The sequence below is a fragment of the Leptopilina heterotoma genome, unplaced genomic scaffold, assembly GCF_015476425.1.
Source record: "Leptopilina heterotoma isolate Lh14 unplaced genomic scaffold, ASM1547642v1 Lhet_108, whole genome shotgun sequence".
In the NCBI taxonomy this organism is placed as follows: Eukaryota; Metazoa; Arthropoda; class Insecta; order Hymenoptera; family Figitidae; genus Leptopilina; species Leptopilina heterotoma.
Window position 1 is genome coordinate 800,490 of NW_025110825.1, and position 22,643 is coordinate 823,132.

Below are 22,643 nucleotides of genomic sequence, written 5' to 3' on the forward strand. Positions count from 1 at the left end.
AGATAGTTCAAAGTTTAAAAGGAACCTCAAAAAACTCGACAAATAATCAGTCGATTGCATTGCACAGAAGCCTCGCTAAATGGGACAGTCGGCAGTTTATAAAGAAACAGAAGAAAGTCGATAAGTAATCACTCTTTTGCATTACTTAAAAATCTCGATAGCTGGGACAGTTTAACACTTATGAAGAACTGAAATAACTCGATAGAAAGTTACTCTTGTGTATCATACATGGTTTCTGTTAACTGGGAAACTTTAAAGTTTACAAAGAACTCAAAAAACTCGATTAATAATCACTTTTGTAAAATACGCAAGTTTCTTGAGTACTGGAACAGTTTAAAGTTCATGAAGAACTAGAAAAACTCGATAACTAATGACTCGTTTGCATTACACAGAAGCCTCGATAACTGGGACAGTCTAAAGTTTACAAAGAAGTGGAAAAACTCGATAAATAATCTCTCTTTTTCTTTATCTAAAAACCTTGATAACTGGGACAGTTCGAAACTTACGTAGAACCGAAGAAACTCGATAACAAATAACTTTTTTTGCATTGTACCAAAACCTCGATAACTGAGACAGTTCAAAGCTTGTAAGCAACTGAAAGAACTCAATAAGAAGTTACTATTTTGCATTACACAAAAAGTTTGCAAACTGGGACAAGGAATTGAAAAAAAAGTTCGATGAGTAATCACATCCAATACGGTTAATAATTACAGACACACTTTAGCAATAGATTTTGTAAATAGAGAGAAATAGTGGTAGAGAGAGAGAGAGATGAAGAGTGATATTATGCAGAAGGTTTAAGAATCCAATTACAGTAATAGCCATTTTGCGCATTGTAAATTTTCGTCTTAATTCTTTTTAATGAAAATAGAAGCAGGCGAATTATATGTGCGTATAATAACTGCGCCTGATTGAATTTCTAATGCAGTTCAACTCTCATCGTTAAAATTGTGAGGGTGATTTACGAATCCTTCAACATGAGAAGAAGCATTCAGAAACGATTAAATAATTAAAAGCAATTACGCAATTAAATCTCACTAGTGCGTTGAGTCAATGGAATATAGTATCTAGACAGCAGCTTTATATTTTCTCTGTATAATATATCCTCTTTCTCTCTCTCTCTCGTTAAATGTGTCATTTTCATCCTCTCCTTTTATACAAGAAAATTTCACTCTCTTTGAATTATATATTTTCCCAAATTGTTTTCAAAAATTATTTTACAAAATTATTTGCCCAAATTAATTTCAAAAATTACTTCTCTAAACGTAATAATTATATTATCAAAGTTTTTGCAAATTTCCAAATATTATTCTTGTTCTTTTGACTTTTTGGTGTCGTCGATACTTTAAAGTTCACAAATAACTGAAAAAACTCGATAAGTAATTACTGTTGTGTATTTTACAAGATTCTTGATAACTGGGACAGTTCAAGCTGTAGGAGGAAATGAAAGAACTCAAATAGAAGTTACTATTGTGTGTTATACAAAAACTTTCATAACTGGGACACTTTAAAGTTTACAAAGAACTGAAAAAACTTGATAAATAATATCTTTTGTGTATTACACAAAATCTTTGTTAATTGAGACAGTTTAAACTTTAGAAAGAACCAAAAAAAAACTCGATAAGAAGTGACTCTTGTGTATTATACAAAAACTTTCATAACTGGGACACTTTAAAGTTTACAAAGAACAGAAAAAATTCGATAAATAATCACTTTTGTATATTACACAATATTTATGATAACTGGGACAGAACAAACTTTAGAAAAAACCAAAAAAAACTCGATAAGAAGTTACTTATGTGTATCATACAAAAACCTCGATTACTGGGACACTTTAAAGTTCACAAAGAACTGAGAAAACTTTATAAATAATCACTTTTTTACATAACACAATAAGTATGATAACTGGGATAGTTCAAGCTGTAGGAGGAAATGAAAGAACTCAAAAAGAAGTTACTATTGTGTGTTATACAAAAACTTTCATAACTGGGACACTTTAAAGTTTACAAACAACTGAAAAAACTAGACAATTAATTACTCTTTTGCATTACACAGAAACCTCGATAACTGGGACAGTTGAAAGTTTACAAAGAACTGAAAAAAACTCGACAAGTAATCACTTTTTGGCATTAGCGAAAAACCTCGATATCTGGGACAGTGTAAACCTTACGAAGAACTAAAGAAACTTGATAACTTACACTATTATAATAATTTTCGAAATTGATTAAAAAAAAATTATATCAAGTGTTGGAAAAAAAAATTTCCAAATATTATTCTTGTTCTTTTGACTTTTTGGTGTCATGGTTCTTACTTGCAAATATAATTCGCAAAATGAAAGGTAATGAATTCCTTTAATGGACAATAGATCTGATAATGTAAAATGTGTGCTGAGCTGAGGGGGTGGGAATTGACGATTGAGCACCAAAAACCAGGAACAACTCAACTGGAAAGCGAAAGCATTTATATGGCTATAAACGGGACCCAGAGAGTTGTTCAGGGGGATGTTGCACAGGGGTTGCTGCCACTCAGGCTCCAGAGGAAATCAGGATAATTGTTAACAATTAGCTTAATCAGCCTCGAGAGCAAGCTTTTGTTAGGTGACTCGCTGATAGAAGCGCCCGAGAGTTGTGTAGAATGAGTTACTATATACTCTTTTCCCCTCCCCCCTCACACTGAACATTATCCTTGATTTCGCTTACGTGTGTCTCTATAATGTAATAGAATTTCTTCTCTATAAATTTACCTCGCGAAAAAATTTTTTTAATAAACTTAACGTTAATATTGTACTTGTACTTAATGATGAATTTTTTAATTTTAAACTAAAATTCAAAAATTATTTTATTTATTATTTTATTTTTATTTTATACTTTGGCTTAAAATGAAGAAGGAGTTATACACTCCATATATTATTATTTTATTTCTTTTTATTTTGTTTATTTTTATTTTATTTTTTCTTATTTCATTTATTTTTCTATTTTCTGTTCTTAAATTTCTATCCATCTAAATTCATTTAATTGATTTAAATGTTAAATTTACAATTCAATTTTACGAAATCACATCAATTATGTGGAAAATCTTCAATTGTTTTATTATTTAAGAAAATAATTTAATTAAATTCAATTTTTTTAGAATTTCTAACACTTCTTTAAATCAATTATTTTTAATAATTTTTGAGAAAGTTCTTTGAGAAGTTTCAAATCAATTTTGCGAAATTTCGAGTAGGTGTAAATTTTTCAATTAAATGTATATTAGAAAATAAAAACTGGAAATAATTTCAACAAAAAAATTCAATTAAACTTTTTCAAAAAAATTAATTCTACAGAATTGTTAGTTAAAATTTTAAATTAAATTTTAAATTTTAATTCAATTTTTATTAGAAAATTCTAGGAGAATTCAATTATTTAAATACAAAAATGAATAATTTTGTCAATAATTAAATGTTTTTAACATTTTTTTTTACGAAGAATTTTATTAACAACTTTTGAAAATAATTAATTTCTTTTAAGGAATTCAATTAAAATTTTACTGAAATTTATTATATTAAAGAATTTTATAACAATTTTTGAAAATAATTAAAAACTTTTAGAAGAATTTTATTAAAATTTTAAAAAATAATTGAATTTTGGAAAAGAATTTAAATAATTTATGGAAATAATTGAATGCATGTGAAGAATTTTATTAAATTTTTTTAAATAATTGAAATTTTGTCAAGAATTTTAATTAAATTTGTCAAAAAAATTAAATTCTTGTAATGAATTTTGATATTTATCAAAATAATTGAATTTTGGAAAAGAATTTTATTAAAATTCCTTAAAATAATTGATGTTATGAAAAGAATTTTTACGAAGAATTTTATTAAAAACTTTTAAAAAATAATTTTAATCAAGGAATTTAATTAAAATTTTACTGAAATTTATTATGTTAAAGAATTTTAACACAATTTTTGAAAATAATTGAAAAATTTTTGAAGAATTTTAACATAATTTTTCAAAAAAAATTGAATTCTTGTGATGAATTTTGATATTTATCAAAATAATTGAATTTTGGAAAAGAATTTAATTAATTTATGAAAATAATTGAATTCATGGGAAGAATTTTATTAAATTTTGTTTAAATAATTGAAAATTTGGAAAGAATTTTAATAAAATTTGTCAAAAAAATTGAATTCTTGTGATGAATTTTGATATTTATCAAAATAATTGAATTTTGGAAAAGAATTTTATTAAAATTCCTTAAAATAATTGATGTTATGAAAAGAATTTTTACGAAGAATTTTATTAAAAACTTTTAAAAAATAATTTTATTTAAGGAATTTAATTAAAATTTTACTGAAATTTATTATGTTAAAGAATTTTAACACAATTTTAGAAAATAATTGAAAAATTTTTGAAGAATTTTAACATAATTTTTCAAAAAAAATTGAATTCTTGTGATAAATTTTGATATTTATCAAAATAATTGAACTTTGGAAAAGAATTCAAATAATTTATGGAAATAATTGAATGCATGTGAAGAATTTTATTAAATTTTTTTAAATAATTGAAATTTTGTCAAGAATTTTAATTAAATTTGTCAAAAAAATTAAATTCTTGTAATGAATTTTTATATTTATCAAAATAATTGAATTTTGGAAAAGAATTTTTTTTAAATTCCTTAAAATAATTGATTTTATGAGAAGAATTCTATTGTTTATAAAGATAATTGAATTCTTTTTCCAGAATTACTTACAAATTTTTGTTAATAATTGATTTTCTGCGATGAATTAAAATTTATTTATGAAAATAATTGTATTATTGCAAGGAATTTTATTATTTTATTGAATAAACTGAATGTCTCTTAAAATTGAATTCTTTCGTTATGTTTTAATAAAATTTTTAAGAATATTTGTATTTTTATCTTATTGACAAATTAATTTGCGACAGTACTTACTTATTTTTATAACCGTTTTTTGTATTAAGGGCTCTGCCCGTATAAGAATCTTAAATAAATAAATAAATAAATAAATAAATTTTTCAAGGAATTTATTTAAAATTGTATTCAAAATATTTTTGAAATTCTGCGATGAAAATATGTTCTTGTAAAATTGTATCAAAAATTTTTTTCAATAATTAAATTAGTCAGAAATAGAAAAAATTGATGTTTTCGTATTCTAATTAAATTTTTAAAATTCATAAGAAAATTCTGAATTTTGTTTTCTTTTTTGTTTGCCTCATAAATTATGAAATTCTGAATTTTATTGTCTTTTCTGTTCGTCTCATAAACTATGAAATTACCGCACGAATTAGAATTCGTGGTAATTTCATAGTTTATGAGGCAAACAAAAAAGACAACAAAATTCAGAATTTTCTTATGAATTCTAAAAATTTAATTTCTTCCAGTAATTTTAATAAAAATCTCTGAATTTTTTTCTCAATTCCCTGACATGTGGCAATCCTACCCTATACTAATTATAATACGTACAAAAATTTTAAAAATGAAAAATTGTAAAGAAGTAAATTTTTTTGAGTAAAGAACGAAATGTTTCTTTTTTTCAATTTTCCTAATTATATACAACGTTGGCATATCGGATGTGTAATGGAAGAAAAATATGTTTATGGTTACAGGTCTGGTTTCAAAATAGACGAGCGAAATGGCGCAAAAGAGAAAAAGCACTTGGCAGAGACAGTAACTTCATGCACGTGGAACAAGGTAGTGAGTAATTAACGATCCAGCAACAATTAGTAGCAATAGCCCTCTCTCCCCTCTATCCACACGAATACATATATATATATATACACACCTAGGTATCATTGAATGTTACACACAAGCTATAAAGGTATATACTCCATACAATAAGGGACACGCATTTGCCCTGTGGCGTTTGCCTCGACTCGTCCAACAAGAACAGTTACCGAAGGGTAGATGCAATCTGCGACAATTATGTCTAATTTCACTGTCGCTGCAAACATCGCTCGGGAGAATCTGATCTACGATATATATACACACAGCACACATGTACACATATATAATACAACCAATGAAGAGAGGGATGGAACTAAAATACATTTTTCATTAATGTTTTTAACGCGTGAGGTGTGTGCGGGTGTCGAACAAACAAAAAAAACGGAAAATTATAACATATGTCGAAATTATATTTTATTCATTACTCTTCATCTTTTTCTTTATTTTTTGATAACGAATTTCAGATTAGTGTCAACAAATTAAAAAAAAATAAGGAACAATAATAATTGCCTGTGTTTTTATTTTTCTATCGTTATTGACATCAGGCTGATAAGTTTTTTTTTTTGGGAGGGGCAGGAAATTTAGTTGGAATTATAATTAAGAATTTATTTTATGTGTGTTTTATGAGCAATTTTATTTGTGAGAATCAAACATTAACGGATCATTAACAGTGACACGTTTATTCTATGTTATTCACTGAAATTTCTTACCTAATTTTGTTTAATTTTGGATTAAACGATCATTCGTTTTTTATTGTATTTACTGTATTAGTTTTATTATTTATTTATTGGCGTTTTTTTCTATTAATTTGTTTATTTATTTGTATTTATTTATTTTTGTATCAAGCGCTGTTTTTATTTTGTTTGCTAATTTACGTCTTTTAATTATTAATTTACTGGAGTTCAGGCTTTGCGCACATCTACTGAAACCTACTATTTACTACTTTTTTTACGTTATTCTACTATTCGGGTACTTTTTTTAGATTTCAGCCACTAAAAACTACTATTTGTGTGTTTTTTTTTTGAGAATACTAGAAATCAAAAAACTATTCTCAAAAATTATAAACAAATTCTTTAAAACGATTCAATTATTTTCAAAAAATATTCGAAATTCAATTATTTTCATATCTAGTATTTTCATATCGCAAATGAATTCAATTATTTTCAATATCTCGTATTATAACAAAATTTTGCAAAAAAATTCAATTATTTAAAAAAAATTAATAAAATTCAACCAAAATTCAATTATTTTCAATAATAAAAAAATTTCGAAAAAATCAATTATTTAACAACATTTTTATGCAATTCTTCACAATAATTAAAATACTTTTACTACAATAACAACATTTTTCATAGAAATTCAATTTTTTAAAAAATTCTTCGAAGAATTCAATTATTTTGATAAATAATAAAATTCTTCGAAGAATTTCAATTATTTTCAATACTATTTTAAATTAATTAATCGAAAAATTCAATTATTTTAAATAAAATTGTCATAATATTTATTATATCTCAAAAAAATTAATTATTTAAAACAATGCTTATAAAATTCTTGTGAAGAATTCAATTATTTTCAAAAATAACAAAATTTTTCACAGAAATTCAATTCTTTTTAAACATTTTAATAAAATTTTTCGCAATAATTTATTTATTTTTAAAAATAATAAAATTCTTAGCAACTATTCAATTATTTTCATAAATAATAAAATTCATCGCAGGATTTCAATTATCTTTTATACAATTTTACAGGAATTACTTAAAAAATGTAATTATTCAAAAATTTAATTTCAATTTAATTTCAATTCCTCGAAAAAATCAATTATTTAAAAAAATATTTGTTTAAAATTCTGTAGAAGAATTCAATTATTTACAAAAATATTAGAATTTTTTACAGGAATTCAATTATTTTGTACTATTTTAATAAAATTGTTTGAAAAAAACATTTACTATTTAAATTATATTTAAATTAAATTTCTTTGCAAAAATTCAATTATTCTTTTAAATTTTAATAAAATTCTTCCCAAGAATTCAATTATTTACATAAATAATTCTTCGTAAGAATTCAATTATGTCGATAAATAACAAAATTGTTCCCGAAAATTCAATTATTTTTATGCATTTTAATAAAATTCTTTGCATAATTCAATTATTTTCATAAATAACAAAATTTTTCACAGAAAATCAATTATTCTAAAAAATTCTAATAAAATCATTCTCAATAATTCAATTATTTTCATAAATAATAAAATTATTCCCAGGAATTTAATTATTTTTGAAAATTTGGATAACATTCTTAGCAACTATTCAATTATTTTTATAAATCATAAAATTCATTGCAGGATTTCAATTATTTCTAATACAATTTTACAGGAATTTTAAAAAAAATGTAATTATTCTTAAAAATTTAATTTCAATTCCTGGAAAAAATCAATTATTTACAAAAATATTAGAATTTTCCACGGAAATTCAATTATTTTCAAATATTTTCAAATATTTTAATAAAATTGTTCAAAAGAAATAATTTATTTTAAATACAATTTTAATTAAATTTTTTTGAAATAAATCAATTTTTTCAGTTATGTCGATAAATAGAAAAATTATTCACAATATTCGTCACAAGAATTCAATTATTTTTCAAAGTAAAACAAATTTTCTTGTAAATTCAATTTTGTTAAAAATGTCTAATAAAATCGTTTGCAAGAATTCAATTATTTTCATAAATAATAAAATGCTTCTTAGGAATTCAATTATTTTCAAAAAAAATTTAATGAAACACCACACAGACATTTAATTATTGTCAACAATTTTAATAGAATTCTTTGTAAAATTTAATTATTTTTAAAAACTTTTCGCAATTCAATGATTTTTAATATCTACTATTTTAATAAAATTTCCAAAAAGAATTTAATTATTTAAACAATTTTTTTTTTGTATAAATCTTCGTAATAATTCAATTCCTTTCATGAGTAATAAAAATTTCTCAGGAATTCTATTATTTAAATTAGAATTTGTATAAAATTAGTCGAAAGAAATGAATTATTTAAAAATTTTTATAAAATTCTTTGCAAGAATTAAATTATTTTTATAAATATTTAAATTCTTTCGTGAATTATAAAATTATTTGCAGGAATTTAATTTATTATCAGGATATGAAAGAAGTGAATATTTTTGATGAAAATTAGGAAAAAGCCAGGAAAATAAAAAATATAAAATGGAATTTTTTTCGGTTTTGTAAAGTGTCTAAAACGAGTTTTTTTGTCGTCAAGTTTAATTTTTTGATAGCAACTTTTTAACTATTTTTTTTTTGTTTGAAAGATACTTTTTGCTACTTCTTTTAAAAATTAATTAACGAGTGCGAAGTCTGTTTGTATCAAGCGCTGTATTTATTTGTTTGCTAATTTACGTCTTTTAATAATTAATTTACTGGAGTCTTTTTATGTTAATTTCTTTTATTATTTATTATTGTATTATTTTTCTCTTCTGTATTTTTTTGCCTTATTTTCTTTTTAATTATTTATTTATTTACACAATCCGCAGTCCTTGAGGACTTTTTGTTTTTTTCTTTTAGTTTTTGGATTAATAAACTAGAAACTCTATTTTTTGTTCTTATTTTTCGTTTAGCTTTCGGGTTAATAAACTAAAAACGCTACTTTACGCTCCTTGATTATTAGGCGCAGGCGCAAGCACTGGAGAGGGGCAATGAGTGTGAGAGAGAAATCCCTGAATTTCTCTCTCACACTCATTGCCCCTCTCCAGTGCTCGCGCCTGCGCCTTCCCTTCGATTCAGAATTATTAACACTCTCATATTGATAACAAATTTTAATTTAATATTTGATATTGATATTTAACTTCATATTTCATAATATATTGAGAGAGCACATTGATAGAGATTCTTTTTCTCAAAAATTGAAATAAAAAAAAAAAATGTTTTTCCATTTTTTCTAATTGCAGGTGGATGGTGTTCGTCGGACGCTGTTGGTGCGGGTACACAAGCAGCACCGCCCACAGGTGCATTTCCCTGGTTTATACCGGCAATGTTCCCACCAAGTGTTTGGCCAAATAGTACACCAAAAATCCCTCCCCTACATGCATTTTTGTCGCAATATATGTTGCCGCAAAATCTCGCCACATTAAGTTCAGTATTACCAGTAATGGGCCTGAGTCCACCGTCATCATTAAATCACAATAATATCGATACACGTTCACTCAGTGCACAATTACATTCGCATCCCCTTAATCTTGGCGTTCAAAGTATCGCGCAAAATCTCAGCTCAAAACACGACAGGGACGATGATTCTGGCTCGTCAGACGATGAAATTAGGAGGCAGAGCGCCGAAATTCTTCGAGTTAAGGCTGAGGAAGTATTACGCAAGGTCGAGAATTAATTCAATTTAGGACTATTATTATTATAATTAGTTTCTATTATAAGTCAAATAATGTGTAAACGAATTTTTTATTTTTTTTATTATTTATTCTCAGGAATTAAAAATTAGTTTTTATTAAATTTTTCATTTTTAAAACAATTTTTTTTGTTTTTTTGTTTTTTGTATTTTTGATTCTTTTTGAATTTTTAAATATTTTATTTGTTTTCTATTTATTTTGATATTTTTTACATTTATTTTCGTATTAGAGATAATTTTTGTTTTGGACGTTCAAATGAATGACGATATTTATTTACTTCTTTTAATTTGTTATTTTTTTTTTTTGCAAAAAAGTTTTCAATGTTTAAAAAAATTAATTCTGAACTAAGTAAATTTTTAATTTTAATAAATTTTCTTTTTTCGATGGTAATTTAAAAAAATATTGAAAAATGAAAAATATTTCATTCATCTGAACGTTCAAACGTTGTGAAATCGTTTTTTGTTAATTTATTTAAGTTTTTCTAATTTATTGAAATTTTTCTTTACTTAATTTTTTATTGCATTTTTTAATTTATTCCAATTTTTTAAATTTATTTTCTTTTTTCTAATTTATTGCATTTTTTTTAATTTATTAAAAATAATTTACATGTGATGTGAATTTTGTACATAAATATTGTAATCATACGATTAAGCGATTATTTGAAAAGGAATAATTAAAATTGCACTGGAGTATTTTACTAATATTTTTTCTTTTCTCGCATTTGAATCGTAATTATTATTAAATCGTTTCTTTTACGAAATTTTTTCTTAGAGTTTGTTTAATGAACACTTAGTTTAACCTTCGATTTAAAATTAAAATTTAATTTAATTAAAATTTTAAATTTAATTTATTTTAATTGAAATCAATTTAAATAGCGAATAATATTATTGAATGTAATTCATTATTAATTTTGTTGACATTTAATTATTTTATTTGTTTATTTTAATTTTGTAACAAAAATTGAATTGTTGTTTTATTTAAAAAGTCTGAAACATTAAAAAAATAGATTCTAATATTTAGTGCAAAATAATTACGAAGTAGTAAACTCTTATTTAATAATAATAATAATTTATTACTTATTTATGATTTATTAAAATAAATAATAAATAAATTTATTATTTCATAATAATGATTTATTATTTAATTTTATAATTCAATAAAAAAAAAGTAACAAAAGTCGTAAAATATTTCAGTAAACTTAATTAATTTTTTTCAACGTATGTAAATAACATGTAAATCACCTGGTAATGTAGAGTGAAAAATTTTCTATTGCCAGAATCATTTTAAATATTAAGACTTGGAAAATTCGTTTCTCATATGTATAATGCAAATGAATAGTGACTTTTTTCCGTAATTCAATTTACAGTCGCCTCTCGATAAGCGTTCGTTTTTTGGTTTAAAAAATCAAAAGGAAATATGTTTATAATAATCATTGTAAATATTATTATAATTATAATTATAAATATTATAAATATTAATTATTTAACACTCAGGGATCGGGAGGAAAACAGTCAACCCTCGATTATGATAATTATCAAGAATTTATATTTTTCTTAAATTCTTTTCCCTCTAAAAAAGGAGATTTTTTTCTTAAAATTCGAATTTTTTCAATAAAATCGAATGAAAAAAGTAAATATTCTAAAAATTGAGATTCTTTTCCATTTTTTCAAAAATTGAAGAAACTCAATTTTTTCTCTTGTAAAAACCAAACAAAAGTTCACTTACCGAGGGTTTACTGTATCAAAAATATTAAATTACATTCACACCCAAAACACTCAATTCATATTTATTAATTATTAACAATTAAATTATTAACTAAAGCAAAAAGAAAAAATTAATTTGTTTTTTGAAAAGTGCAATAAAATATTATTAATTTCGAGCGATAGACTGATGTTTAAAAAAAGTAAATTTTCTTTTTTTACTAAAATAAATAGACTGCTGGCAGTCTCATTTTTTCATTTTTTTTTCTTTATTTTCTTAATTTTTAAAGAAATAACTTAGTTTTTATTTATTTATTTATTAATTTTAAGTGTGATAAAATCATAATATTAAATTTTTAATTTCATTACAGAACACTTTTCTAACAATTCAGGCGTGAAAAAGAAGTACATGAAAAAAAACTGAAAAAAAAGAAAAAAAAATATTAATAAAAAAGAGGACATACATGCGCAGGGTTACCCACAAAAAATTGGATGAGATAAAAAAAATTAAATTATTTATATATGAAAAGAAAAAAAAAATTTTTCAAAGCAAAATGTAAATTATTTTAGTAACTATATGTAAATTGCTTTTTATAAGAATGCTTATTTAAAAAATAAAAAAATATAATTTTTTTCTTTTCGAAGTAACAAAAAAAAAAAAAATGTTCTCGATTTTGTAAATTACAATTGTAAATTATATTTATCACGTGTATGTTTATGTAAATACATAGATAACTCATTGTAATATTAAGTGAAAAATATATGAAACTAAATATTAATACACACGAATTTGTCTTGTCGATTGCTTTTTTTCATCACCTGATTCTCCCTCGTTTTTTTTTATTTTTTTTTATTATTTATGATTATTGAAACATGGTTTTTCAATTACAAAAAAAATTCGTACCTTTATATTTTGAGATAAAAAATAATGAAAATCAATTTTTTATTAACTGAAGTTATTTCATATTTTTATATTTTCAAATAAAAATTAGTTCTCAGATTCATATTTTGAAATAAAAATTAATGAAAATTTAATAGATAAAAGTTACTAAATATTTTTACTTTTTCAAATAAAAATGATTAAAAATCAGTTTTTAATTAATAAAAATTATTTCTTGCTTTCGTAACTTGAAATAAAAATGATTAAAAATCATTTTTTAATTAATAAAAGTTACTTCATATTTTTCTTTTTGAAATGAAAATTATTAAAACTCAATTTTAAATTAATAAAAGTTGTTTATTTAAGTTATTATAAAAGTTATTATTTATTATTAATAAAATTTTACGAAATCATTTAATTATTTTAATAAAATAATAAAAATTTCACAAAAATTCAATTATTTTCATAAATAATAAAATTTTTACAGAGATTCAATTATTTTCGTAAAAAATAAAATTCTTTGCAAGAATTCAATTATTTTTATAAATTTTAATAAAATTCGTTGCAGGAATTCAATTATTTTTATAAACAATAAAATTCGATGCAAGAATTCAATTATTTTCATAAATTAAAGAAATTATCAGAGGATTTCAATTATTTTTAATTTTTATATAATTTTCAATTACTTACATAATATTTTATATAAATTTCTTTGCAATAATTCAATTATTTTTATAAATAACCAAATATTTCATAGGAATTTAATTATTTAAAACACAATTTTTATATATAAAATTTTTCAAAATAATAAACACAATTTTCATAAAATTTATCGAAAAAAATCAATTATTTTAAAAGATTTTTATTAAATTCTTCGCAAGAATTCAATTATTTTCTTTAAATAATAAAATTCGTTTCAAGAATTCAATTATTTTCATAAATAATGAAATTCTTCTCAGGAATTGAATTATTTTTAAAAATTTTTATAAAATTAGTTGCAAGAATGCAATTATTTTTATAAATAATAAATAACTTATGGCAAGATTTCAACAATTTTTAGTATAATTTTAAATTGTACTTAAAACATTTTTTTACAAAATTATTCAGAAAAATTCAATTATTTAAAACGAATTTAATAAAGTTCTTCGTAAGAATTCAATGATTTTAGAAAATATTAATAAAATTTGTTGAAAGAATTCTATTATTTCAATTATTGAAACACTGTTTCTCAATTTATAAAAAATTCGTACTTTTATATTTTGAGATAAAAATGATTGAAAATCAATTTTTTATTAACTGAATTTATTTCATATTTTTATATTTTGAAATAAAAATTATAGTAAAACACAAAATTACTTTCCACTTTCGTATTTTGAAATAAAAATGATTGAAAATCAATTTTTAATTAATAATACTTACTTCATGTTTTTATTTTTTGAAATAAAAATGATTAAAAATCAGTTTTTAATTAATAAAGTTATTTCCTACCTGTAGTTTGAAATAAATGTGATTAAAACTTATTTTTTAATTAATAAAAATAATTTCCTACTTTCATGTTTTGAAATAAAAATATTTTTTAACTTTTCAATAAATGGCACCAATTTAGAAATTGAAACATTTTTTTATAAAAAAAAATTAATTACTAATTTTTAAATCTATCATCTTTGTAAGATTATTAAATAATTAATTTTAGATTTATTAACTTCACAAGATATTTTATTTTTATTTTTTCACTTTAAAGTTCATTTAAAAAGTTTATTTTTTTTTATTCTTTTAAAGTTTATTAATTAATAAAATAATTAATTTTAGATCTATTAACTTTACAAGATATTTTATTTTTATTTTTCACTTTAAAGTTCACTCTAATATTTTATTTTTATTTTATTTTTTCACTTTAAAGTTCACTTTAAAATTTTATTATTATTTTCTTCTTTCACTTTAAAGTTCAATTTAAAATTTTATTTTTTTATTTTAAAGTTCACTTTAAAAAATAAAATAATTCTTTCATTTTAAAGTTCACTTTAAAATGAACTTTAAAGTGAAAAAATAAAATAATTTTTTCACTTTAAAGTTCACTTTAAAGTGAAAAAAAAATAAAAATAAAATTTTAAAGTGAATAATAAAAAAACCAAAAAATAACTATTTTGCGAAAAAAATCAAGGAACAACACTTAAGGAAATTAGATAATGAATGAAATAAATAAATATGTTTGTCAAAAGTGAAAAAGTCATTAATCAAATGACAATATTCGAATGAGACATCGACGCGAGGAGTCACGTCACCAATTTGATTGTGAACAATTTCCTGAATTTGGATCAACCGGAAAAGGCATTGGACGCATTTCCCACGAGTTACGCGTTGATATAAATATACATTGGCCCTTTTCGCATCCACAATTGATCGCAAGCTTCACACTATGATGATAATGACGATAATAATAATAATAATACGTGCGCGCATTTATTATATCCATTCGACTCAACGTTAATAATACAGATAGCACGCACAACGGCAATTACAATTCCACCAATTTATCAATTTATTTATCATCTACCGGACAAATTTTCACTCATAAGAGCACATGTTTAAATATATATATATATATATTTGTATCAAAATCCTCTTCCTATTTTCACCTTTAATACTGCGATACACGTTTTATTATGTCAAATTAATTACATTTGTTATTATTATTATTATTACTATAATGTTCAATTGTTACGAATTGTAATATATATTGCTAATATCACGTTTATTGTTATATTATCTGATGTAATTTATTATTGAATTTAATAATTTGTTTCAATAATCGTTTCAAATTTTTTTTCTTTTTTTTATCTGCAATTGTATTTTTTTTATGAATACATTTTTAATTTTTAAAATTTTTAATTTTTAGGAACAATTAATCGATTTTTTATTTTTAGAAACTAATTTTATGGTATTAAAAAAAAGAATGAAAAAAAGCTATTTGATTCAAGTAACTAATGGTTTGTTTATTATCAAACAAATATTTACTTGAATCAAATAATTTTTTCTTACAGCAAATAAAATTTCTTAGAACCAATACTTTTCGGTATTTAAAGAATGCTGTATAAATTTTTTTGAAATTTCAGGTAATTTATATAAAGAGAAAAAAAGGTAAGTTCTGAAATTGTTTAAAAAAAATGAATACGAAAAAAATCAATTTCGAGATTATTATTTTTTTCAGGGGAGAAATAAAGGAAGACATTTATTTTGAGAATTTGATATAAATGGTCATATTCAAATTTTTTTGAACAATTTTTAGTTAACTCATATTTCAATAAATTTTAATTTTTTAAAACTTCCATTACAATTAAATTATTAATTGACTTTGAACTTCGGTCGTCAAAAATTTTTAATCTTTTGAATTCTATAGTTCTCATTTTATTTTTAATTATTTGAATTTAAATTGTTCCCAAACTATATAAACAATATAAATTTTAAATGCTAATTTTTAATAATAATTTCAAATTCAATATTTTTATAACTTCAATTTATGTATTTTTTTTATCAATTCTCAGTTTTCCGCAAAGTCTATTTGATTTAAATTTTAAAATTCAGTTCTATCAATAAATTTTTTACTGTTTATTCTTCATATTTATTAAGCAAAATTAATATTAATAAAAACATGACAAAACAAAAATTAAATATTTATTTTGCCATAGGAATAAAAATGTTTGAAAATGTTTGGAAATTATTCAAAATTTTAATCATTTTATTACAAAATAAAAATTTTAATGTTATTACAGTTTTACAACAATTAAATTTTTCAATGATTTCTATTTGAAAATCATTTGAAATTTAATTATTTCTAAAAATTCACACAATAACGCTTCCAATATTCAATTATTACATAAAATTTTCTCTGAAATTCAATTTTAAATAAATTCTTATTAGAAAGGTCCACAAGAATTCAATTATATAATTTTCAAATATTCAATTCTTCAATAATTGAATAATATTGAATATTTCTCAAGATTATATTTTTATAAAGAGCTTTATCATATACGAAGAATTTTTTTTTATAATTTTTAAAAATAATTAAATTACTGAGAAAAATTTTATTAGGTATTTAAATATAATTGAATTCTTACGAACAACTTTATTAAATTATTTTCAAATCATTAAATTCTTGCGAAAATGTTATTTTTTATGAAAATAATTGAATGTTCAAAAGAATTTTATTAATATTTATAAAATTGTTTCTGAGAAATTTATTAAAATTTTTGAGAATAATTGTTAAACATAAACATAAATAAAACATTCAATTATTTTCATAAATAAAAAAATTCCCACAGGAATTTAATTATTTTAAAACACAATTTTCATAACATTTTCCGAAAAAAAGCAATTATTTAAAATGATTTTTATACAATTCATCATAAAAATTCAATTATTTATAAAAAACTATTATTTTTTAAATTTTTATTAAAATTCGTTGCAAACATTCAATTATTTTCAAAAATAGTAAAATTTTCACAGGAATCCAATTGTTTACAAATTTTTTTATAAAAGTTTCTTAGAAATAATTCAATTATTTTTATAAATAATAAAATTTTTTGCAAGAATTCAATTATTTTTGAAAAATTTAATACAGTTCTTCCCAAGAATTCAATTATTTTCATAAATAATATAATTTTTACAGGGATTTAATTATTTTTGTAAATAATAAAATTCTTTTCAGGAATTAAAATTATTAAAAAAAAATTAATAAAATTCGTTGCAAAAATTCAATTATTTTTATAAATAATAAAACTCATCGCTGGATTTTAATTATTTTTAATACAATTTTAAAATGTATTTAAAACTTTTTTTTTTAAATTCTTCACAAGAATGAATATAATTGAATTTTTTAAAAAAATTTTATCATTTATGAAAATAATTGAATTCTTGTAACGAATTTTATAAAAATTTGTCAAAATAATTGAATTCCTCTAGTGAATTTTATTATTTATAAAAATAATTAAATTGTTGGGAAGAACATTGTTAAATGATTTCTTAAATAATTGAATTTTACCCATGAATTTAAAAAAAATCATTTCAAATAATTGATTTTTTTCAAAAAATTTTATGAAAATTGTGTTTTAAAAGCAATTAAATTCCCGTGAAAATTTTATTATTTATGCGGAAATAATTGAATTTTGGAGAAGAATTTTGTTATTTATAAAGATAATTGGGATTTTTACGAGAATTTTTTTAAAATTTTAAACATAGTTGAATTTTATAAGAAGTATTTTATTTTTTAAAAATTTTTTAATTGAATTTCTGCAATTATTTTTAATTTCTCCAAAATTGAATTTTTTTTTTTAGTGTTTTCAACAAAAATTTAAATTTGAAAATTCTTAAATTCTATTATTTTTAAAATAATTGCTAATTTTATTGAAAGAAGGTATAGTAAGAAGTTAGCCGCGCGCTTTAACGCGCAAATTGTTGTTAGTAATTTATTTAAAGAAGAATTTTAGTTAAAAATTCTAGAAAATAGTAATTGAATTGTAATGATAAAAATAATTTTGAAGCTAAAAAATAATTACATTATGAAAGAAAAAAAATTTATTTGTATCAAATAACCGATTAATTGACTATTAATTATTATATCAATTAAATATTTACTTGAATCAAATTATATTTATTTGAGTCAATTAAATGATATTTGAACCAATAATTTTAATATTCAAAGCAAATAACATATTTTAATTATCTCCAATAAATATTATTTGATTCAATTAAGTATTTGATTCATAATATAGTCAAGTAATCGGTTATTTGAATCAAATAAAAATTTTTTTTTGTGCAGTAACAATATTCTTGTAATATAAAATAATGATTTTATCACTCGGTCATCTCATTTATTTTATATATAAAATAAATAATTTATAAATTAAATTTTTTAATAACTATAGTTATTAAAAAATTTAATTAATTAAATAGTTTTGTGAAATTTACTCTTATTTGAATCTGACCGATTATTTTTTTTTTTTTTGGCAATAATTGGTCCCTAATTTTTAATTTTTAGTCCGTTTTTAGTTCCATTGGTTCGAGCTCCGTTATATATGATTGACGTGGATTTCTCTCACACTAAATGCGAACGATACTTGTATGGCGATATTTGAGAGTCACTGTTCGAGTTCGCGACTGCTACGGAGGACAATTAGATTAAAAGCAGCGCCTCTCGCGGCGGCTTGAGATCCATTAGTGCCCATTGTACCACCCCATTTGTACCCGTTATCACTCCCCCCCGTCTCGTTCCCGACCAGCCTCATCTCGAAGCCAGGTACTTATTCTCAATAGTAATATGCTCACTTCATACTTCCACTCACACCAGTTCTACAGTTTCTCTCTTCCTCTCTCTCTCTCTCTTTGCACCCGTTTCCTCTCATCCACCCTATACTAGAATTACCCTATTCCTCCCTCTCTTGTACTCTTTCTCAAGTCACCTCACACATACACCTGTCTCACACTGTATTATATGCCGCCTTCTCTCATTGAGCAATGAAAAGATTTCTCCTCGCACAGATTGCGCTTCAAAATCACTGTGTTGATACGTTGATAGTACCAGCGTTAATGACACCCTGAATGACTCCAATTAGTCCATCTGCGCGCCTCATTCTTAACGGGAGATTACACCCTCCGCACTTACCGCGGCCAATTTTGTCGTTCCGAAATATTAAAGTGTGTCTCGTATATTCTTTTTTTATATTTTCAAATTTTTCTTCTTCTTTTTTTTTATTATATTCGATTTTCATATTTAGTCTAATAATTTTCTAATTTTCTAATCAGAAAATAAAATTGTGACGCGATCCGAAGAAATCTTTATTCGGAGCGTCGCAAATTAATCGATTAATCGTCAACAGGGGTAATTATGGAACAAAAAAATAAACGCGATTTTTTGAGTTTCTTCTTCACTAAAAATCTAAAGTGTACAAAAAAATTTTATTAGCCATTCAAATATATTGTGAACATTCTTCTAAAGATTTCCTTCAAGTTCCATTTAGAAAAAAAAATTTTTTGACGGAGTTATTTAAACATAAATATTGCTCCATAATTGCCTCGCATTTCGGGCAATTATAGAACAAATTATTATCATTAATTATAAAAGCAAGTATAACAAATTTTTTTTTGTCTGTATATTAAGAAAACTTTATTTAGTACTGCAGAGTAAAATAATAATAGATAATAATAGTAAACTAAACGCGAATTTAATTCGAAGAAATTAGTAAATTTTTACACTTTTGTGAAATAACCTTTCCACTTTTTCGATGTTTAATAATTATTTTCTCGTTGCCAATGACAATAAAAATAAAAAAAACCGAGTAACTTTGTAGGCAGTATATTAAACTATTATTTACAACAAGAACCAAATTAAAATAATTTTACAAAAAAAAGAATTACGCGTTCCATATTTATACCTCTGATGTTCCATAATTACCCCTGTTGACGGTATTATATTATTTTACGAAATTCAATTATTTCTAAAAAAAATTCCCTATATAATGCTTTTAATACTTATTGACAATTATCAAAAATTTTAACTAATTAATTCATTAATTCATTTTTAAATCAATTTTTAATAGAAAACTTTAGGAAAATTCAATTTTTTAAAGACAAAAATAAATAATTTATTGAACAATTGAATGTTGCTTAAAATTGAATTCTCACAAAGAATTTTATCGACAACATTTTAAATAATTGAATTCTTTTAACCAATTTCTATAACATTTTTATATTTTTAAGAATAAATACATTTTTTGAGGAATTCGATTAAAATTTTATTAAAAATAATTGAAATTTTGCAATGAGTTTTATTATTTATGAAAATAATTGAATCCTTAAGATGAATATTATTATTTACAAAAAAATAATTGAATTTCTGTAAAAATTTGATATGAAGAATTCATTTAAAATTGTATTAATAACAATTGAAATACTGCGAAGAATTTTATAAAAATCTTTTTAAATAATTGACTTTTTCGAACAATTTTATAAAAATTGTGTTTTAAATCATTGAATTCCTGTAAAAAAGTTTATTATTTGTGAAAATAATTGAATTATTGCAAAGAAATTTATATAAAATTTGTAAGTTATTAAAAATTGTATTAAAATTAAAAATAATTGAAATCCTGCTATGATTTTTATTATTTATGAAAATAATTGAATTCTTTGAAACGATTTTTATTATTTATAAAATTAAAAAAATTGAATTCTTGTGAAGAATTTTATAAACATCTTTTTAAATAAATGATTTTTCTCGATAAATTTTATGAAAATTGTGTTTTAAATATTTTAATTTTTGCGAAAATATTTTTGACAATAATTAAACATAAACATAAAATGTTCAATTATTTTCAAAAATAATAACATTTTTTCAGGAATTTAATTACTTTTTTAAAATACAGTTTTCATAAAATTTTTCGAAAAAATCAATTATTTAAAATGATTATAATACCATTGTTCGCTAGAATTAAATTATTTTGAAAAAATTGATAAAATTCGTTGCAAGAATTCAATTAATATGCAAAGAGTTTTATTATTTATAAAAATAATTGAATTTCTAAAAAGAATTTTATTATTTACGAAAATAATTGAGTTTCTGTAAAAATTTAATTATTTAGGAAAATTATATTAAATTTTTACGTAGAATTTAAATTAAATTTTTATAAATAATTGAATTCTTTAAGAAAATTTTATTTAAATAGTAGATATTGAAAATCATTGAATTGAGGTAAAATTTTGAAAATAATTGAAATTTTGCCAAGAATTTTAACAAAATTTTATAAAATAATTGTATTGTCACGAAGAATTTTATTAAAATTTTTAAAAATAATTTAATTCTTGCAACGAATTTTATTAAAATTATAAAAAATCAACGAATTCTTAGGAAGAACTTTATTAAATATTTTTTAAATTATTGAAATCTTGTGAAAAATTTTATAATTTATGAAAATAATTGAATTCTTGCAATGAATTTTATTAAAATTTGTCAAAATAATTGAATTCCTCTAATGAATTTTATTATTTAAAAAAATAATTAAATTCTTGGGAAGGACTTTATTAAATGTTTTCTTAAATAATTTAATTCTACTTAAGAATTTTATAAAAATCATTTTAAATAATTGATTTTAAAAAATTTTTTTTTTTGAAAATTGTGTTTTAAAATAATTTAATTCCAGTGAAAATTTTATTATTTGTGAAAACAATTGAATTCCTAAAAAAAATTTTATTATTTATCAAAATAATTGAATTTTTGGAAGATCTTTATTAAATTTTAAAAAAATAATTGAATTCTTTCAAAGAATTTTATTAAAATTTTCAAAAATCATTGAATTCTTATGAAGAAATTTCTTAAATTTTTTAAAATAATTGAATTTTTGTGAAGAATTTGATAAAAAAAATTTTTTAAATACAATTAAAAATTGTATTTATTATAATTGAAATCCTACAATGTGAATTTATGAAAATAATTGAATTCTTGCTATAAATTTTACTAAAATCCTTCAAAATAATTGAAATCCTGAGAAGAATTTTATTAAAATTTGTCAAAATAATTGAATTCCTCAGGGGAAATTTATTATTTATAACACTAACTTAATTTTTGGATTAGAACTTTATTAAATGATTTCTTTAATATTTGAATTCTACCCAAGATTTTTATAAAAATGATTTTAAATAATTGATTTTTTCAAAAAATTTTATGAAAATTGTGTTTTAAAATAATTGAATTCTTAAAAAGAATTTTACTCTTTATGAAAATAATTGAATTCTTAAAAAGAATTTTATTATTTATGGAAATAATTGAATCTTTGTAATAATTTTATTATTTATGAAAATAATTGAATTATTGCGTAGAAATTGATACAAAATATATAAATAATTAAAAATTGTATTAAAATTAAAAATAATTGAAATCCTGCTATATTTTCTTTA

At 21.4% G+C, this 22,643-nt stretch overlaps 1 protein-coding gene across 2 annotated transcripts in view; it reads left to right on the forward strand.

Moving 5' to 3' along the window:
- Positions 1 to 12,319, forward strand: part of LOC122502925 (paired mesoderm homeobox protein 2-like) — a 30,450-nt gene extending 18,131 nt beyond the window's left edge. The window contains exons 3-5 of one of the 2 annotated variants that reach the window (XM_043613275.1): positions 5,604 to 5,691; positions 9,672 to 10,093; positions 12,193 to 12,319. In XM_043613275.1, coding sequence (XP_043469210.1) covers positions 5,604 to 5,691; positions 9,672 to 10,093; positions 12,193 to 12,219 — 537 coding nt within the window. In that variant the 3' untranslated portion in view covers positions 12,220 to 12,319. The remainder of the gene's footprint in view (positions 1 to 5,603; positions 5,692 to 9,671; positions 10,094 to 12,192) is intronic. The other variant, XM_043613283.1, reaches the window with a different exon arrangement.
- Positions 12,320 to 22,643: the final 10,324 nt, after the last annotated feature.